The sequence below is a fragment of the Danio rerio genome, chromosome 3, assembly GCF_049306965.1.
Source record: "Danio rerio strain Tuebingen ecotype United States chromosome 3, GRCz12tu, whole genome shotgun sequence".
Classification (NCBI taxonomy): Eukaryota; Metazoa; Chordata; class Actinopteri; order Cypriniformes; family Danionidae; genus Danio; species Danio rerio.
The window spans coordinates 43,205,714-43,226,612 of record NC_133178.1 but is presented as its reverse complement, the minus strand read 5'-3'; the positions used below and the strand labels follow the sequence as shown (position 1 = coordinate 43,226,612).

General features: G+C 34.8%; 1 protein-coding gene across 4 annotated transcripts; it reads right to left on the bottom strand.

Moving 5' to 3' along the window:
- Positions 1-3,261: 3,261 nt before the first annotated feature.
- On the bottom strand, positions 3,262-18,342 carry nsmce1 (NSE1 homolog, SMC5-SMC6 complex component). Of its 4 annotated transcripts, none has more exons than XM_005164207.5 (8): positions 18,278-18,342; positions 16,044-16,183; positions 14,934-15,046; positions 14,675-14,752; positions 13,905-14,051; positions 12,148-12,264; positions 11,753-11,879; positions 3,262-4,022 (listed from the first exon to the last, which is right to left on the bottom strand). In XM_005164207.5, exons 2-8 carry the CDS (start codon positions 16,159-16,161, stop codon positions 3,925-3,927), a joined length of 798 nt encoding a protein of 265 aa, XP_005164264.1. In that variant the 5' UTR covers positions 16,162-16,183; positions 18,278-18,342; the 3' UTR covers positions 3,262-3,924.
- Positions 18,343-20,899: the final 2,557 nt, after the last annotated feature.

The following is a 20,899-nucleotide window of genomic DNA, read 5'->3' as shown; positions in this document are numbered from 1 at the left end:
GAATGATTAAATAATCCATATTAAACGGTCCCTTAAAAGTCACGTCTCGCTTTCAGTTTCGGGCTTTGGCACGTTTTGCACTCATACAAGCGTACCACGCCAAAAGGACCACGTGAACCTTGCCTGAGCTCAATTCAGCGCACTCACACTTCTCAAACAATCTGGGAAACGGGCCTGGGCATGGTTCGGATAGCATAGTGCGAGTACGCTCTAAGTCCGAAACTAAAAGCGAGACGTGACTTTTAAGGGACTGTTTAATATGGATTTATTAATCATTCTTCCTATTCAATGAACACAAACTGTCATAGATTATTAAAGACGCAAACCCCTTACTGCACCACAGCTGCACCTTCAGCAAACCTCCTAATTCCTGCAGCACGAGGTCTTTATGATTGTTTAAGAGCGTCAAAAGTGGCAGATCTGTTCAGCGAAATATTTGACTGCGTGTCACTGCATCCCAAATGACTAAACGATATAACTAAAGAAATTCCACTGTGCTGAGCAAGAGCGCTTACTGAACAGCGCATCATCGATGACGTAAGCGTTTCCAGGTTCGAAAGAAATATAAGTGTGGGCCATCGGGGGAGACGGGAGGGAGGATAAGCGTGCTTTGGCCCGGTTCATGGCAACTGTATATAGTGTGAGTTTGCCCTACATCTATAAAATGTAGATGTAACTGTACAGCTCTTTTATTTTCATTAACAAAAAAAAATTAACAAATACTGAATAATTTTGCACTAAAATGTTAATGGATCATGCATTTAAAAAATACTGCGTATCAGTTTAAAATAAGGTCGTGAACTAACAAAACTATTTCTACAGTATTTGTTAATGTTGATCTTAGAATGTACCGATACACGTACTGCACATTTTGCTGGCTTTAAGTTAAACTATATGCCAGCAAATTCTAGTATTAGTAGACTGTTAAAACAGCTCCACCAACACACATTACTACACATATTACTGTATTACTATTACTAATATATAAAACTTTGCAAGTACATGTCAACATCTTACATCAACTGTACTTTAACTCCAAGCTTAAAATAGTATCAAATCTTAATAAATCCTGTAAAAGCACATTGTCATGTTTCTTAATCCACTAATGTAAGCTACAAAGTAAGTGAATTACATACCATTTACAGATAACAAAAATAAAAGTAAAAAGTAGTGTAGTGTTGGAATTTCATATTGAAACAATTAAAAATATGTGACAAGTTCATATTTCCATCAAAAATGAACATATTTTCTCAGCCTCCTTTGTTTATGCTGTTATTTTAATTTAAAGGACATCCTTTGCCACTAAAAGTGATATTACTGAACCTACAGTTTTTTTAGAAGAATTTTTCAGACGGCATTTGGAAGTTTTTGCATCTAAACTTTTAATGTTTTGTAGTGTGAAAGACAAAAATTATAGTAATAAATTTAACCTTATTGTAAAATGTGTACAATTCCTCAAATTTGTTTTTTCATGACTTTCTTCATTTTAAATGAAAACATTACTTTTTTTTTTACTTGTTATGCCCCCAGAGATGTTTGTATAAACAATACTAAGTGATCATCAACATTTAGTTGGTTATTATGTTTACATATAATAACTCTGTTACTAGTTGATTAGAGTTATTAGTAACTAATAAAGTTATGGTAAGTATTGCATACTTTTCTGAATTTAAATGTTAGATTTTTCTTTTGTAAAGCTGCTTTGAATCAATGGTTGTTGTGAAAAGTGTTACACAAATAAACCTGAATTGAACATTTCAGTTCAAAAACATTTTCAACTCCTGAACAAACCTGGAAGAAAATATCATTATGAATAAAAGTGGACCACACACACTTATCCTGCACCATTTTCGGTATTTATTTGCAAGGTCTTAAAGTCTCTTAAATCTCAAAAGCTAAATGTTAGGCCCTTGGAAAGTCTTCAATCTACTGAAGTATTGTGTTGTAGGTCTTCAATTTTTTTAACAAGTCTTGATTATCCTTTGTTCATGTAAGCCATTAACACCCATACAATCACCAACAATCCACCTCAATTCAACTTTTAACTTCTTAATTAAAAGGAGCATTTAATTACTTTTATTACAGTAACTGCTGAGGACACTGACCTGACCACTGTTTTGCTCTGTTCTTGATAAGTGTTTAGGGTTTGTAAATATTTGAAAATTGATACAAATTGACTAAATTGTTATTTTATCATTAAACTTAAATTATTTTTGATAGGGCAAGTGAAAAAGGATTTGATTTGATAATGAAATTTAATACTGTGCCAGGCCGATAAATGTTTTTTAGTGTTATTTATTATTATTACTATTTAGCATACAAAACCTTAGGGAACAAGTCCTGTTAAAATGTTCCCTCTAGTATAAATGCTAAATATGCTAAATTATCCTAATTTAATTTAGGTGACGTAGATTTAAAAGAACACTCCCCCCTCTAAAAAAATAAAAAATAAACTTTTACAACAACCCATAGAGTTAAACTGCTGAGTTTTACCATTTTTAAAACCTTTCAGCTGATTTGGATTTTCAAGTCAACTTTTAATTTTCCAGTCTTAGTACATAATGTAACTACAGAAGAGGTAAACTTTAAAACCCAAAAAAGTTAAGGTAACACAAACCATTTGAGGAAACCCATTGCAACAAACCATTTAAGTTTAAAAACTAATCTTAATGAGTTCTTTGAACTTAATCCATTTGAGTAAATGAAGCAATTTGAGCACAGTAAACCCCAATAAATGAAGAGAACTCAAACCAGCTGAAGACTGTAAAACCCAAGAAGTTAAGGCAACTCAAACCGTTTGAGGAAACCACTACAAACCATTGGAGTTACAATAAACTAATCTGTGAACTTATTCCATTTAAGTTGAATTAATGAGGTATTTAATTAACTCATTATCTTCAAAACTCTTTCAAAACTCTTTTCAAATGAGTAGAATTAACCTTTAGTAAATTCTGAGGTAACTACACTCATTTCACCTTTTCTTTATGAGTAAGATGCTAATGGTCTAATAAAATTAAATGATGTTTGACCATAGGTAAATTGTAAAATAAGCCTATTCCTAAAACAGTACAAAGTTCCTTTAAGTGTTAATTTCAAGGAAGCATTGCTTCTTTTATTCGTTGTTGTTTTTTTTTTACTTGTTTCTAATCTCCACTAGTTCCATGAACAGAACTGAGTTGTCACCCACCCAGTTAGTTGCAACACTTTGTTCAAAACTGGAGGAAGCATCTTATTCACAAATGTAGAAAAAGGATGAAGCAATAGTATTAAGCAATTCTTTATTTTTACAACTGAATGGTTAAACAACACGCTTCTCAGTAATTTTGCTATTACTTTATTTTGATGGTTCCTATTGCACATTTTGTTCGCCGCAAGTTAATGCCAACTAATTGTCAGAGTATAAGTAGTTACAAATCTGCTGATACTGCTCCACCGACACACATTACTACACATGTTTCTGTATTACTATTACTAATATACAAACCTTTGCAAGAATGTGTCAACTTACACCAACTCTACTTTTACCCCAAACTTACAACAGTATCAAATCTTAATAAATCCTGTAAAACACATTCATGTTTCTTCATCCACTAATGAATGCTTGAAATGCAATGAAAGTTCACTAATATTCTAACAATCGCAGACTTAAATCAGCAAAATTTGATATAGGGACCGTACAAAATAAAGTGCTAGCAAAACCTTTTTAATCTTAGCAACTGTACAAATGTGCTGATAACATTTAAAATAAATTTGAATAACATTTCAGTTAAAATGAATTCCAATAAAAAAATAATGTGAAATTAAGAAACAAACTGCTTCTATATATTTTAATAGAAAAATAGAACAAACAATCCTGAACTCTTAAGACAAAAAGCACTTGTAAAAAAAAAAAAAAAAAAAAAGCCAGCAGTAGCATTGAATCAGCTACACTCGTCTTGACCGGCGTGTCTGTGTGGGCGCAGTGTTCTCTTTGGATGAGGAAGGCAGGTTTTGTGAACTCTGTGACTGTGGGGCCTGCATTTCTGCAAATAAGAAGAAAAAAAATCCCTGAAAACACTTGACGTAAGCATATGTGTACTTCACATAAAGGCAAAATTGCGATAAAGATTTGTTCATAAAATAAAGCACAAACTCACACAAATGTAGGCTGCACAATATATTTAAAAAATATATAGTAGTGATAGAAGTATATGCGATATTCATATCACAAAGAGGTGTGATAAATTGTAAAAATAAATTGTGTGTCAAGTAATTGTAAGGTAAAAGCTATATAGGCTAGACCGGCCCAAAGGTGAACCCAAAGCAGAGAGCTGAAAATAAATACTAATAATGAAATTAGAGACAAGTTATAAAAATGTCAACAGCAAATAAAAATGAAAACATCTGCTGAGATTTTCAATCATGCGCAGTGTTTTAATGTCTAAATGTTACTAACAGCACAATAACACACACACACACACACAATGGCAGGCAACACACACTTTGTCATTTATAACTGATGTTCTTTTTGACTTACTCAACCGTGATGGCTCAGCACTACTATAATTTTACTGCAACACAAACTAGATTGGGCCAGCTAATGTTTAATGTGTAATCAGTATTAGTAATGTTCTTTGAAATAAGTTTGAAGTTTGTCCATTTTTCTTTATTGTGACACATCCGATTGAAATAGTTTTCTGAATTGAGAAAAAAAAAGTTGGGCAGTGCATTTCAGAGTTTAGGAAATGACTGGATCATTGAAAGACAAAATGGTGTTGCTGACAAATTGGAGGAAGAGTTGAATGCCAGTTCATGGTTTCCGCTACATTCATTCATCCGTGGCGTTGCGCCACAATAAAATTCATCCCGCCACGGCTACAGCTTCTCATTCAAAACATCTGGTCGTTTCTTAAATAGCGGGTAATAACTGCACCAAAAACGTATTAAAAGGTAAATGAATTATAACAGCGCAAACTTTTCTGTAACTGTAGTAGTGCTGTGTGTTCTGTTTAACCCTTTAAGGTGACGTGCTGACTGACTGACTGACAGCTGCGTGATGCACAAGGCCAGCAAACACGGCGTAGCTTTCAGTTATGATGAACACAGTTTTCATAATTATACTTTATTTACAGATAAAAGTCTGTGGTTTTGCATACAATGACTTTATCTTGCTGGAGTTTATAGCCGTTTCACTTTACTTCAGGACGCATTAATGCCGCTCTGTAAGGCCCCGTTTACACTAATGCGTTTTAGTTTGAAAACGCATAAGTTTTGCTACGGTTACGCCATCCGTCCACACTACGCCGGAGTTCTCGACCGCCGAAAACGGAGCTTTTCGAAAACGCTGGAGAGGCCGTTTTCATTCTAAAACGCTGCTGCTCAGTCTCAGTGTGGATGGGGAAAGACGGAGACATCTGAAAACGGAGGCGGGGCTGCAGACATTCGGCTCTCTGATTGGGGCTTTTCCTCAATATTAAGTAGCCTAACACACAGTTCAGTCCAGAATCTTCTCCGTGTAAGTTCAGACTTCGCAAGTTTGATCAAGGCTGCATCTCTTCTTCTCAGTTTGATATGGAAAACATACCGAGGACACGCGTCAATCTTCACAGGGAACAGTGTACTTTATAACTTCATTCACATCACCTTGGCTACGTTGTTTCACTTTCTCAACAATAAAATGTAAACTTAATATAAGGAACTGCCTATTTTCATTTTAATATTAGCAACTTAGACAGCAGAAATGTTAAGGCATCATGCTGCATGAGCGTCATCTTCACTGTGTGCATATTTATAACAAAACGGAGCCGATAACAACTGCCTCCTTTCAATTTCAGTGAAAATACGAAACACAGCCTCTCTTTTGCTGAATATCAGTTTTAATAATCGATAATGGCCATTATAAAAGTATAACATACAATAAGTTTATACATTATAGGAAATAAAGGCAAGCGATCAGTCAATATACAGAATGTACGTGGTTACATTAATCATTAACTTATCTTTGCGCTCAGCCAAAACACGTTACCTGAGAACAAGTAATAGATTCCAATGACCAAAGTCAGGGAATATGTCGTTAGATAAAGACAACAAGATGAATGAAATATCACGTTTAATAAATATAGTGAGATTAGATCCAGCGAGAGATGCATGATGAGAAGTCCGACTAGCAGAGCTCTCATCTGGGTAGATGGGCTCCAGCGATTGCCAAAGTGTGTGTGTGTGGTCACGTGATGTGCGTTTTCAGCGTTTTGGTGTGGACGGAGAGCAGTTCAGAAACGCTGGGTAAAACGCGAGTGTGGACGCGGATCGTTTTCATTCTAAAACGCCGTTTTAAAACTAAAACGCACTAGTGTAAACGGGGCCTAAGTCTGTCGGAGAAATTCATAAATATTCTTAATAAAAATCTAATAAATGTTGGAGACATACTCACTACATAAACGCAGTAAATCACACTTCAGCAGCGTTTATTTGAGGGTGGCAAGAAAATCTGCGGAGCAGCGTATAGTTGAGGTCGCGCAAGAAGTTTTGTGTTGAACAGAGGAAATCGGCGCTCGAGCAGAGATTGACATGCTCGTAGGCTATTCCATAAATACAATCTCGACAATACTGCATCCACGACATTTGTCAATAAAATAACACCACATGTAGTGGTAGATCTGTGTAAAATGCCCAACAGAGGAATCCTAGAGTAAACACTGCATTTGTATGTTTGTGGAGTATTACTGTCCACCGGAATCACTATTGACATGCAACCTCTGGTGCAGAATGTTCTCAAATATCCATTGATGACAAATCAAAAAGCTACATTTTACAGACAAATACAAATAAATTTATTACAACCGCTGCCTAACATGAAGGCAGGGCAAAAATGAACAACTGCACTAAACCACTGATTGTCCCACTCTAAAGAAGAATAACCCTGCCCTAAAGCACTAACAGCCCCATCCTAACTGTGCGTTCACACTGAAGGCAGCAAGAGTGTCAAAGTTTGTTCTGGCCGCCCTGGCGACAATGGTGTCTGCCTTCCCTGGTTCGCCGGCAAGAGCATCAAAATTCGCTTCATTGATCTCGCATTTAAAGGGGCTGTTGCAGCGTATTAGCAAATCACTTACATTCCCTCATAAAAACAGTGCTTTCTAGCAAAAAAATGTTGCTGGCCTTTTATCAAATTCATTTAACTATGGAAGATTAAGTTGTTGTGTGTAGTGTGGCTTTGCTCCACCTATCCAATATGTGCCCATATGTCTAAAATATTCTGAAGCAGCTGTTTTGTACTGTCATTATAGTTAGCATGAGATTCCTGCTTTAAAAAAAAACATATATAACATGAATGCAGGTAGCACGGGGGCACAGTGGATAGCATAATTGCCTCACAGCAAAAAGGTCGCTGGTTCGATTCCTGGCTGGGTCAGTTGCCGTTTCTGTGTGAAGTCTGCATGTTCTCCACATGTTTGCGTGGGTTACCTCTGGGTGATCCAGTTTCCCCCACAAGTCCAAAAACATGTGAATTGGGTAAGCTAAATTTTCCGTAGTGTATGTGTCTGAATAGGTGTGTATGGATGTTTCCCAGTGATGGGTTGCAGGGGGAAGGGCATTCCCTGCGTAAAACATATGCGGGATAAGTTGGTGGTTCATTCCGCTGTGGCGACCCCAGGTTAATAAAGGGACTAAGCTAAAAAGAAAATGAATGAACGAACATTAATGCACATCAGTAACTTGCCAGTAACCTTTTTTCACTTATGTCCTTTAAGAAAACATCGCAATTAACTGGAAATCTGGCGACCGCAATATTTAAACCCTTGAGAACAACTGTAGTCGAAAGCAAAGTTTACAGGACTGTGTTTTCTGGAATCCTGACAAGCGGTGGACTTCTACATTCTGACTGCTTGCTGCCTAACCATGTCATAGCTCATTACCATAAAGTTGACCTGATTTCAACTCTCCTCAATGCTTTTCACCGCCAGCTCCCATAGAAAAGTAATGACTTCCGGCTACTTTGACGCTCTTGCCGCCTTTAGTGTGAACACACAGTAATGCACTGATAGCACGCCCTAAAAGCATTCCATGGGACTAAAAGAAAAATCTTTTCTGGGGGGAAGGTTATGTATGGTATTTGATTAAAGATTATGAGGGCAACAAACATTTGCACAGATATATTGTTTATAGCAAACACTACTACATACATGTAAACAGTGTTGGGCAGTAGCGTCACACAGGTCAACTACATTTCTCAGTAGCTTGGCGGTAGCGTCGCTACTTTCTAAATCTAATAGCTGTTCAGTAACAGTTAGTGAAGCTATTTTATTAGTCACATAGCGCAGTAGCATTCACACAAGCTACATTTACAGAATGCGGATCAATAAGAGACGGCACCGACATTCACGGAGCAGTGAGGCCGATGTGTAGCCGGTGATAGTAAATCCATATAATGGCTAGAATGAGGAATTCTTCTTCTTCCTGTTTTACGGTGTTCGACAACAAACTTTTTAGTGCATTACTGCCACCTCTGGTTGGCAATGTCGTCAACCGAAACTTGCTTAATGGAACTGACTGAGGGAGAGGAGTTATTTCTGAAGCAGGATTCCTCGTGATCATACCTCGAGAAGTACATGTTAAGATGCAATAACTTATATTTATATATATAAATATAAATAAAAAATAAATAATAAAAATAAAAATAAATATATATATATATATATATATATATATATATATATATATATATATATATATATATATATATATATATATATATATTATTCCAAAAAATTCCCTTTACTATAGTATTTTAAATGTGTAACACTGGTTTTATTGGATTTTTTGTTTTAGCTGTTATACTATAATTTGTTTCTGTTACTAATACATACTATTTACAGTAAATAACTGAACTTCACTATTATGCCTCATATGTTTCATTGACAGTTTTATTGATCACTAAGATATGATTGACTTGGATTTAAGTTGCTTTAATTTCAAAAATAAAAATTTCAAAAATAGCTTGGATGTAGCTAAGCTACCTTTGCCTTGTTGCTTTAAGGCTTAGCTTGCTACATTTCCCAGGGGGTAGCTTTTAGTGTAGTTAAGCTACATTTTAAGTAGAGTAGCTAATAGCTTTTTTTCAAGTAGCTTGCCCAACACTGCATATAAAATAGGAAGAGTCCATTTAAATGTTTTGCTGACTTAGTAACTTGCTTGAAACAGAATGATGCTTGTGTTGACAGACAGTCAAACATCTCGACTGGTTTGGTACTGATAATTTGCCTGGTCACTAAGTCCGACCCTTTCACCCCTTTTTAAGTGTAAAAGGAAAATATTTTTAGACAACTTAATTGTTTTAGGTTAATTCCACTTACATTTTTAGAAACAATTAGTTGACTTAATCGATTTGTGTTAGAGCAACATGAATGAATTGTGCGTTTTTTAAAGTGCAGTTATTTAAGGGAAAGCAACGCAGAAGAATTGTAGCCCATTACAATTCTGACACTTCAATATTGTAAAGTGAAGGATTATTTTTAAATAACAGAGGTGGGGACTAGGCATGGGACAATAACCACTTTCAAGGTATACCGCGGTTTGGAAAAGTGTTTCTGAAAAGTTTTAAAACCGCCAATGTTTTTTTGCTATGAAGTTCCTACAGCATATGTACGATTTTTTAGATGTTTTTTTGTTTGTTTTTTAGGACAACAGTATCTCTAGCAGAAAAGATATCCAAAGATGCCATTTTAAACAAATAACAAAAAAAAACTAACACTGGTTTTCAAAACTAGTGAAGACAGCAGAAGTCAATGATTTATTTAAATTATTTAGCCTGACATGTTTACGGTTACAAAAAATTATAAATATTTCACAAAATAAAATATATTGTGATCAAAGAGGAAAAAAAGTTGTTTTTTTACCCAGACATAAAAAAAAATCATGAAACAGACATTAATTACAATATTGTGAAACCGTGATATTTTTGTCCAAGGTTATCGTATCGCCAGAATTATATATCGACCCATGCCTAATAGGGACAAAAAAACCCACTTTGATAAATTTAATGCATTAATACTAGCAATGCAATTTTATTTATTTACTTATTTTAATCTACTCTTAATACAACTCATTAAGTTAAATTAAGGAATAGTTTAACGTAATAGGAATGTTTAATAGCCTAACTGCAGATAGAGGTTAGACTTCCGTTTATTTTAGCCATAATGCAAATGAAACCATTTTTCTTTGAAATGTCCACTTAATAGCCCCTTTCACACATACAGACCTTTCCGGAAAATTACCGGCAATTTTCCGGAAAGGTTGTATGTGTGAACAGGTACTTTTTGAAAATACCGGTAAATTCGTTCTGGCTATTTTCCGGAAAGAGAAGTTGTAACATTACCGGCCATTTGCCGGAATGCTGCGCTGTGTGAACGCAGAAGGATGATTGTCTGAATAAGCGCGTGCACATCTAGAACGTGCTGACGTGAGACGTTTGCTTTAGCCAATCACAACTGTCAGATGCATTTACGTCCGCGCGGTTTATGAGAATAAAAGCCTTTGAATATTTTTCCAGACACATTTAGCTGCTAGAAGTTAGTCAGATCACGTTTATATGTTCTTCTTAATGCCAACTGTGTAAATAATCATCGATGAGATGCTTATGACAAGCCGTTGTTTGTTTACCTTCAAGCTTTGCGTGTGCCTGCGAAACAGCCTGTGAGCGCCTGCACACGCACATATTATAAACATCTCGACATGCGAAAGTGATCCTGCGAAAGTTGGTCACAATACTGATTATCCACAGAGTTTGTAATTTAGTCAAATGTTTACAAATACAAGCGCAGCCGTTTAAAGCTCATTTCTGGTTAATGATGTCAGAATTTACCGGTATTTTGGAATAGATGTGTGAATGCTCTTTTCCGGAAAATTTCCGTAACGTCCTCGCCTGTGTGAACAGCGCTTTTTTGAATATACCGGTAAAGTCGTTCCGGAAATTTTCCGGATATTTACCGGTATCACTGTGTGAAAGGGGCTATTGTCCACCTTCTCTCTTTTTTTGTGCCATCCTCACTTCAGTGTCCATCACCTCACACACCTTATTCCTGAATAGGAAAATTCCTCCACAGTTTTTGGCGCTGTTGTCAATTGCAGTGTTTGTATGCGTTTAGGGGTGGTGTGACTTGAGTAGAGAACGTGATTTAACCCTTTCTGCATGTCTAGGTTAATGTTGACATCGCATTTTAGAATTAATTAAATTATTAGTGGGGACATTTTAATGGTTGGTGGATATTGGTGAGGACAAGCACCCTACATCCATGCCAATTCTACGCCCCTGAATAACACTAACAAGTAATCTGATTCTGTAATGTATTATGGTTTGGAAGTAACACTGTACAGTAGATTCTGTTCTTGCTTCCTGGCATGTGGCCATTTGTCACAAGTCGACAAGCATTTTTTTAGTATGATTAAGAATCATACTTTAGTATGATTCACTATATTATTACAGTGTCATGTTTCAAATGTGTATTTAAAAAGGTCAATTCATGTGTTTCCTTGTGTTTTTACACACGTAAGTGACAATTTTCTGTAACCAATAGCATTCAGCTGTGAGTCTAGCTTCTCCCTTTTGGTACTGTACTGTCGTGCTAGGTACCCCTACGAAAGAGGGGCAAAAAAAGTGGTATGACGCAGTTCACTATTTTGTTACCTTTGACAGTGGAATTGAACATGAATTTGTTTTGTACAGTACTGAACAGTACCACTCAGTGGAAATGAGCCATTAATGAAAACAACTCACCTGGAATCTCATGAGGCCAGAAATCATTGCATGCAGGGCAATGAGGATCACTGCGTGCTCTGAAATATCGAGCGACACAGGGAAGGTGCACCTTGATTTCACATGATGGATTTTCACATACCTGGCACTGAAAGAAAAGCATTTTGTTTGGCATGTCTGAAAATGGCATAAAAGTGTGTAACTTTTGTGTCACTAGGTCTACACAAATACAGTATAAATTTCACTGAATGTAGTGTAAGTGATAATAGTACACTATTAAGCAAGAAACAGTATGACATAAAAACAATCACTAAGCATGTACTGTTCTTTAATGATGTCTGGAATTAAAAATCAAATAATCTTATGCCTGTTTTTTTGTCATGAATGAAGGTTCATGATCTTTACTCGTTTATTACCTGTAGGGCGATGTTGTGGCACACGTAGCACACTTTGATCATGTCCTGGTAAATTGTGCGCATATATGGCTCCATTTCCACAATGCAGCGAACACTTAGAGTGTACTCACCATCTTGCTAATGCAGAAAAAAGCAGAACAAAAATAATGCTTTTGAAAAAAGAGCGACTTGTTGCCAAATATAAATTTAAATACAATAGAAACTGTAAAACATGTACAGATCAAAATGATTAGCTCTCCCATGACACTGTAAATCTTCTTCAAATAATTCCTCACTGCTTTTTAATGCAGAGAATTTTTAACATTTAATGGTATTAATAACTAATTTTTAATAGCTTACTTTAGTTGTTTGTGCCTTAATGACGGTTCATATTTTTCTATATATATATAAAACAGTTCTGTCTGCTTCTCAAATTTGATTGGATGACAGCCATACAATATTCCCGTAATAACAGCACTAGTACAGCCTGTAGTAGCTCTCCATTGCCGCTAATGTTGGTAGAGCAAGCAAGTTTTTTTATGCGTAAAAGTCAGAGTCTGTAGTCAAAATAGATGCAAATAACAACGTCTTAATTTTTCAATTAACAGAATTCCTTCATCAATTTTCCTTAATCTATTATGCACACTTCTCTGTTACTTTAAGTTACATTACATTAAGTTACGGTCAAAAACTGTGTGCTTCCAACCAACGCTCTCTTCCCCCATGCAGTGAAGCCACAGTTATATAGTCTGGTACTGACACCTTGTGGCTAATCGGCAATATATACTGTATGGCTCCTACACAGCCTATATATATATTACTAAGTATATTATTATATAATATACTTAGGCTATATTATATATTACGGAGTATATTACTCCGCCCACATACAGGGACAGCAGATGAATAAACTCACTACAGTGTGACAAATATTGCAGCTGTTGGACAACATAATGTACTTTTGAAGCTTTTTAAGCGAGAATGTAGTTTTTTAGATTACAACTATGCAGTTTAAAAGTAAAGTGCCTGTTTTAAATATTTATAATTTCAGAGATTCAGCATGTTCGCCTGTCATACTGAGCAGAGCAAAGACAGTTGACGTTCCACCACAACATGGCGACAGAGACTGCATAATAAGCCCTTAGATGAGAAAAACTCAGCATAAATTTCAAACCACAGCTTATCAAATTTGACTAAACAATAACACGGCAATAAAACTGGTAAGTGACATTAAGTCAATCTCTCTCTTTTGTATCTTGTAGTGCTGATATTGGGAAATCTCTGTAGACTGATGGCATTTAATGCGTTCAGCTTTATAATCTTAAAATATTAGCAAAATCAACTGTTTAGTCATCACTTTAGACATTACGCTAGAGAATCGTTCAAACACTAACTCAAGTGACCTTTGTGAAGCAGCAATGGTTCTGATGCTGCAGATCTGATTAAATGGCAGAAGAAAAGACGTTCTTCATACAAAAGGATTTATGAGACTCTCCGTGTTTAATTTTTTTCTTTTATATACATAATTATGCTGTCAAACTGTTGTATAATTGCAATATTACACTCGTAGCAGTGCAATATAGCTGTATATTGACACTAAAGCACTCGGCTTGTGGCCTTGAGCCAACACATGTCTCCCACAAGTGCCGTTATAGAGCCATATCGCACTGCTACTCATGTGATATTGTCCATATATATATATATATATATATATATATATATATATATATATATATATATATATATATATATATATATATAAAAATAATAAAGTGTACCTCTTTTAACCATTTGTCTTGTACAAATTTATTTAAGACTAGCTCTGCTTCTTTCTTCTTTAATTTCTTTGAGATCAGCTTGTCAGCAGAATTTAGAATTGCTGTGGATGAGGCAGAACCGGAATCAGACTCCACAATCAGATCCATCTGAATAAAGACAAAACAGGAAATCATTAGAAACCATTTATTCAATGACCAACGTTTTTTATGTTTTTTTTTTAAATGTTTTCTATTTAAATGTATTTTAAAATGTAATTTATTTCTGTGATGGCAGCGCTAAATTTCATTCAGTTCCCAGTTCCAGTATCACATGATCATTCAGAAACAGTTCTAAGATCAGACTCAAATTTCCACAATTTGCTGCAGACTGCCGAGACAAGATATACTATACCATAATAAAATAGGTTTGTAATAAGTAATTCTACATACAAAATGCATTTTGTGAACTGTGAATAATAAATTAATAGTCAGCAGTTAAAAATGAATCTTTCCAATAGTTAAATTACATGGATTTGCTGCACAGTTATTAAAAATTAAACATTAAATTTTTAACACTTAGAATACTACTAATAACAATACTGAACAGCAAATCAGTATTAAAATAATGTGATGGATCTTGTGACTCTAAAGGCTGAAGTAATAATGCCAAACTAGAACTTATTTTCTGCATCACAAAAAAAAAAAATACAATTTTAAAATGTATTCAATATGCACTAATATTTGTATATTAATATATAAAATAGTATTTGACAAATATTATAAGTATTTACTATTTTTCTGAACAACTCCAACTCGTTCTCCGCATAATCAGCAGCCATTCGTGTAATGTCGGTCTCTGCCATATTTACCTGAACAACAGATTAGGTTTTAACTTAATATAAATCAAACACATATGTCATTTTACTATTATATATTAGTAGTATGCAAAAACAATAATCAAAATTAATATCTAACACATTTACTGAGTAGACACTAGAAAACATAAAAACACCTCTCCTTAAACATAAATGTATTTTAGATTTAACAAACCAAAACAAAATGTTCCTGGCCATCCTCCTCCGACATCCCTTTACGAATATGCATAAAGAGGGGCTGAAGGTGAGTGTTGACAACATTGATGAAATCATCAATTTTTTCTTGCCCTAGAATACAACAGAGAAACAGAATTTAAAGAGAGCACTCGTATCTAAATACAGTAGCTGATATTCAGTTTGCAGCTATGAGGCATAGAAACAACCATGGGCGTTGCTAGGCCTATTTTAAGGGGGCTGTAACCCTCCTATATTTTTAGTCAGCCCCCCTAAAACTTTTGAAATTAGCTCATAAACTACACTAAATTATCGCCTCAGTACCCTTTTAAATTTGATATGAAAATGGCGGCAGAATTTATCTCCTCCCTGTCTTTTGTTTTTCATTTGATCAGCAAATCACAGGAGTGGACAGCGAGAAAATGAGGTGTGTGTTTATTGATAAATTGTTATAATATCCGCTTATTTGAGGTTCTTTGATATAGATAACCTTGTATCACCTTTATCTCAATGTCACGGAGGAGCAGTCGGGTTTTCTCTGCGTTATAATCTGCTATATAAATAAACTTGCCTTGCGTCACCACAGCTGTTTCCTCCAGCAAAAAGTGTAACTCTTAATGAGCATTTCATTCATTCATTCATTTTCTTGTCGGCTTAGTCCCTTTATTAATCCAGGGTCGCCACAGCGGAATGAATCGCCAAATTATCCAGCAAGTTTTTAGCAGCGGATGCCCTTCCAGCCGCAACCCATCTCTAGGAAACATCCACACACACATTCACACACACTCATACACTACGGACAATTTAGTCTACCCAATTCACCTGTACCACATGTCTTTGGACAGTCGGGGAAACTGGAGCACCTGGAGGAAACCCACGCGAACGCAGGGAGAATATGCAAACTCCACACAAAAATGCCAACTGAGCCAAGGCTCGAACCAGCGACCCAGCAACCTTCTTGCTGTGAGGCGACAGTACTACCTACTGCGCCATTGCTTCACCACTTTTGTGTACAACTGAACAAAAAAAACTCAAACTGGTTTGAAATGATGACAGGATTTTCATTTTTGGGTTAACTCTATCCCTATCAGCGCAAGTGTTTTCTTCATACCTCCATGGAGCTCGCAGCACTTCTTGTGGAGCATTCCAGCCTGAGCTGCACTGACGATGCCGTTGGTCATCATGTTCTGCAGGAACAGCCTATGTCCGTCACCCATCTGTCTAGACATGACTGCTAAATGTCCTTTTCAGCTGGAAAACACATGTGTAGATAAGCTAAATTTCCCAAACTCAAGCAAACATGAGCTCAAATCGACATAAAACAAGTAAACCTACATGATATACCAACATAAAACTTTTATTGACATTTGAGTAGTTTAAAATAATATAACATAAAAAATAATATAGAGAAATAAACCTGTAAAATAACAGACAACTAGACAATATCTAACTTTTAACTATTAAAAGCATTTAAAAAAGTCACTTTTTCCACCTTTTTAAGGTTAAAAGTGATGAGAAGAAAGATCAAGGTCTCACAATGCAACTCAAAAGCATAAATAATAAAAAATAAATAAATACACAAATCACAAAATATGGGAACCCGTACTATAGTAAAGCACTTTACATTATTTAGCAGAATTAATCTGCTGTGGTAACACAACACCTTTGGTGATATAAACAAATTATCAAATAACGTTAGGGCTGTGCAATTAATTGAAAATACGATTTCGATTTTGGCTTCTAACGATTATAATGAACCATTAATCGAGATAATCGATTATTGCATCATATACCGCCGCCTTTCCAGTTGTACACATTAAAAGTCGAAAGACTGTGTGCTTATGTGTGTGTTTGTGCAGCGCACACACAGTCAGAAGCATGCGGTCAGCATTCGTCTCATCCGTACACTGAGACGAGCAGAGCGCACACGTCTTAAGTCATTAACGTGAGCGCTTTAATGGTCAAATAGGTGTCAAAACGCAGAGTGATTATTCATATTAACCCTCATTTGTGTAATAAACAAATGAGTTGGGAATCAAAAGACACGTGAAAGAGAAACCATTAAAGTGACAGAGCGATATTCCTTGTGCCGCCTGTTTTTATCATTATTAATAAAACAACAAGGAGAAAATCCACTACTGCTGTTGACTGAAGGACTTTTGTAGATAAAGTTTTTTTCTTACAGTGAAGATGCTTAAAGCAAAGTTGGTTTCATATTTTTATTCTATTGTATTTATTTCTCTTTCCTTTGAAGGTTGGAAAATAACTATATATATATATATATATATATATATATATTTATATATATATATATATATATATATATATATATATATATATATATATACACACACACACACACACACACACAGTTGAAGTCAGAATTGTTAGCCCTCCTCAATATTAGAAACCCTTTTCCCCCCAATTTTTGATTTATGGAAAGAAGTTTTTTTCCAACTTATTTTTAAACATAATAGTTTTCATATCTCATTTCTAATGACTGATTTCTTTAATCTTTGCTAAGATGACAGAACATAATATTCTACTAGACATTTTTCAAAATACAAGCATTCAGGTAAAAGTGCAATTCAAAGGCTTAATTAGGGTAATTAGGCAAGTCATTGTTTAACAGTAGATTCTTCTACAGACAATCAAAAAAATGTTGCTTAGGGGGCTAATAATATTGACCTTAAAATGGGTTTCAAAATATTTAAACCTGCTTTTATTCTAGCTAAAATAAAACACATAAGCCTTTCTCCAGAAGAAAAAAATATTAGAGGAAACACTGTAAAATTCCTTGCTCTGTTAAACATCATTTAGGAATTTTTTTTTTTCAATTCTCAGGAGCGCTAATAATTTTGACTTCAACTGATAATCGTTTTGAATAATCGTGATTACAATAAAGGTCAAAATAATTGTGATTAAGATTTTTCCCAAAATCGAGCAGCCCTAAATAACGTTACACTGTTTTCTACAACAATGTGGCATGTTATTTGACGTTACCACTAAGTTACAATACACCACAGTTTAGTGTAGTAAAATCTTAAGTAACGTAACATTATACTAATGTTACAGTATTTATTATTTATAAGTAGCTAGCCTTCATTTTAAAGACTTTTAATTATATACTATAATATATAAGTATAATACTCTTCACTATAGTTCGGTTCAAAAACACTGTGGTATTTTTTAAAAAACATTTTAAAAGTACTACACATGTACTATATTTTTGTATGGTAACATTTGTAACTCAATGCGAAATTTGAAATAAAATAAAACGACAGAACACTTGAAGAAAGACGAAAGTGTTTCGAGTAAAGCGACGTTTGTTTCTCATATACAAACCTTTGTTTTTAAATGTACAGACGAGCTGTCAGTTCGTGTAATATTCGCGGGTTCCCACTAGAAACACTTCCGGCCACGTGGTATGCGTTCTTCTTCTTCTTCTTCTTCTTTGAGTCCTCAATGGCAGATGGCGTCCTTTTTGTTGCATTACTGCCCCTTCTGTACAATTTTTTTTCCCTTTGTTGAGTCTTGTAGTTTTTTAAAGTTTCCCTTAAAATTCCAGGAAGCATTTCTTTTTTGTTTTTCGGCACATGCTACTTGTGATATTTACTCATCTGTTGGGTCATCATTTCTTGCCTTTCTTTTGTACATTTCCTAAAAGACACCAGCCTACGTATACAGTAATAGATAAATGCATATAGTTCATGTAGTTTCATACTTGTTAAATATTATTTGTAGAAAAATTTTTTTTAGTTTAGATTAAGTCAACATCACATTGTTGTACTCATGATATAGTATTGTATTTATTTAGTTTAAAAATAATTTTAACAAAATCTACTTTAATCATTTTAATCTTTTTTTTTTTACTTATTTGTAAGTGATTATGCATTAAACTAAAATTAAATATTAATTCATTCATTTTCTTGTCGACTTAGTCCCTATATTAATCCGGGGTCGCCAAAGCGGAATGAACCGCCAACTTATCCAGCAAGAAAAATATCAATATAATGTATTTATTAATATAATTAAATAAACTATTTTACGGACCAACTAACACTCCTATTTGGCCCTCAGGGGCCCCAGTTTTAAAAAAAATATTATGATAACTGACTTATATAATGACCTGCAAATCAGCAAACACGACAGGCAGCATTTGAGAATGATGATGGAATACATCCGTTTAACATTATTCAACATATTATCACCACTCACAGAGTCCAAATTATTATTATCCTGAACAGCAGCACATCACACTGAAAAAAATTATACAGAGATGATTCTTTGGATTTGCTCATTTGTTTTTTACGTAAAGTGGTTGTAAACAATTTATTTGTGTTGAATTTAAACAAACAAATTAAGTTGAACATTATTAAACTTAATTTTTGCAACAGTTCTCCATGTAACACTTTTTGAAAAATGCTGTTAATTTACTCAAATACCATTCTTCAGAGTATTACAGAAGATTTTCTTTTTATCTGAAGCACAGATTCTTTGGGATTGAGCCTAAAATTAATAAACAAAATTAAAAAAGATAAACCTAAATTTCTGGATCCTCATTAATTATGCGGATATTAATTTTGGTTTGCACATATGTAATTAACTGATAAAAGAGGAACACACACTCACAAATAACATTTGCTGTTTGTTAAAAACTTTTCAAATTTAAAATGAGCTGAAAAAACACAAATCTTGAGATTTTTTGAACTTAATTGTTTTATGTTTAATACACTTCAATTTTTAAAAACTGATAAGCTAACTTAATTCCTTCATGTTGTCCCAACAAAAATGCAGCATTTTTACATTTTTGATGTCATTTTGGGGCGTCACAGTGGCGCAGTGGGTACCGCTGTCACCTTACAGCAAGAAATTCGTTGGTTCAAGCCTCAGCTGGGTCAGTTGGCATATCTGTGTGGAATTTGTATGTTCTCCCCATGCCCCCGTTGGTTTCCTCCAGGTGCTCCGGTTTCCCCACCAACCCCAAAGACATGCTAATTGAATAAGCTAAATTGGCCATAGTGTGTGTATGTGGGTAAATGCAAGAGTGTATGAGTGTTTCCCAGTGATAGGTTACAGCTGGAAAGGGCATCCACAGCGTAAAACATTTGCTGGATAATTTGGTGGTTCATTCCGCTGTGGCGACCCCTTATTATTAAAGTTACTAAGGCGAAAAGAAAATGAATGGACGATGTCACTTTAAAATGGGATTTTATAAGGAATTCCTTAAAATTTAAGGCTAACCTAACGTTGAATAATAGATCAGTAAAACAAAAAACTATACCGTTTCTATCCACTAGACATCACCAATGAGCCAGCATACAGCATTGCCATATGATTCTGCAGTAACACTCACATGGGTCATTTAAATTAGGCTATTTAACGTAATTAATACATTTAAACTATTTAGATCTCTGGGTGTCCGTCCTTCTGATTTGGTTAACTAAATGTTCCGACATTGAGTAAACAAAATATTACAAAAAATGTACTAAAAATGAAACCTACATTAATTTATTAAATTAAAATAGTTGTACTACAAAAAATAACTGAATCTAGCACACAAATAAATGATAAAAACTAGGATAAAATTCATTTATTCATTTAAAAAATATTAAAATGATAAAAAGACAAATTCAACGTTAAAATTATTCCAAATACAGATAAAAAAACTACATCTCATTTGTACTGCTGAAACGAGTGTTGAAGACACTAGAAACTAACTTAGTTTCTTATGTAGCTATAAAAGAAGTGAAGGTAACTGCAAAAAAAGTCCTCTGAAATGTTGTCGCGTTTCACACTTCCAGTTTTTGGGAGCCCTGTGTGCTTTCGGATGGTTTCCTTTTGCGCTTGACTAACTCACAAACAACAGGCTGTAACGCAGACTATGACGGCTTTCCGTGGAATTCTGTTTTCCTTTTTTTCTGAGTGTGTGAAAGAGCAGGTTAGAGATCAGTGTGAGCATGAGAT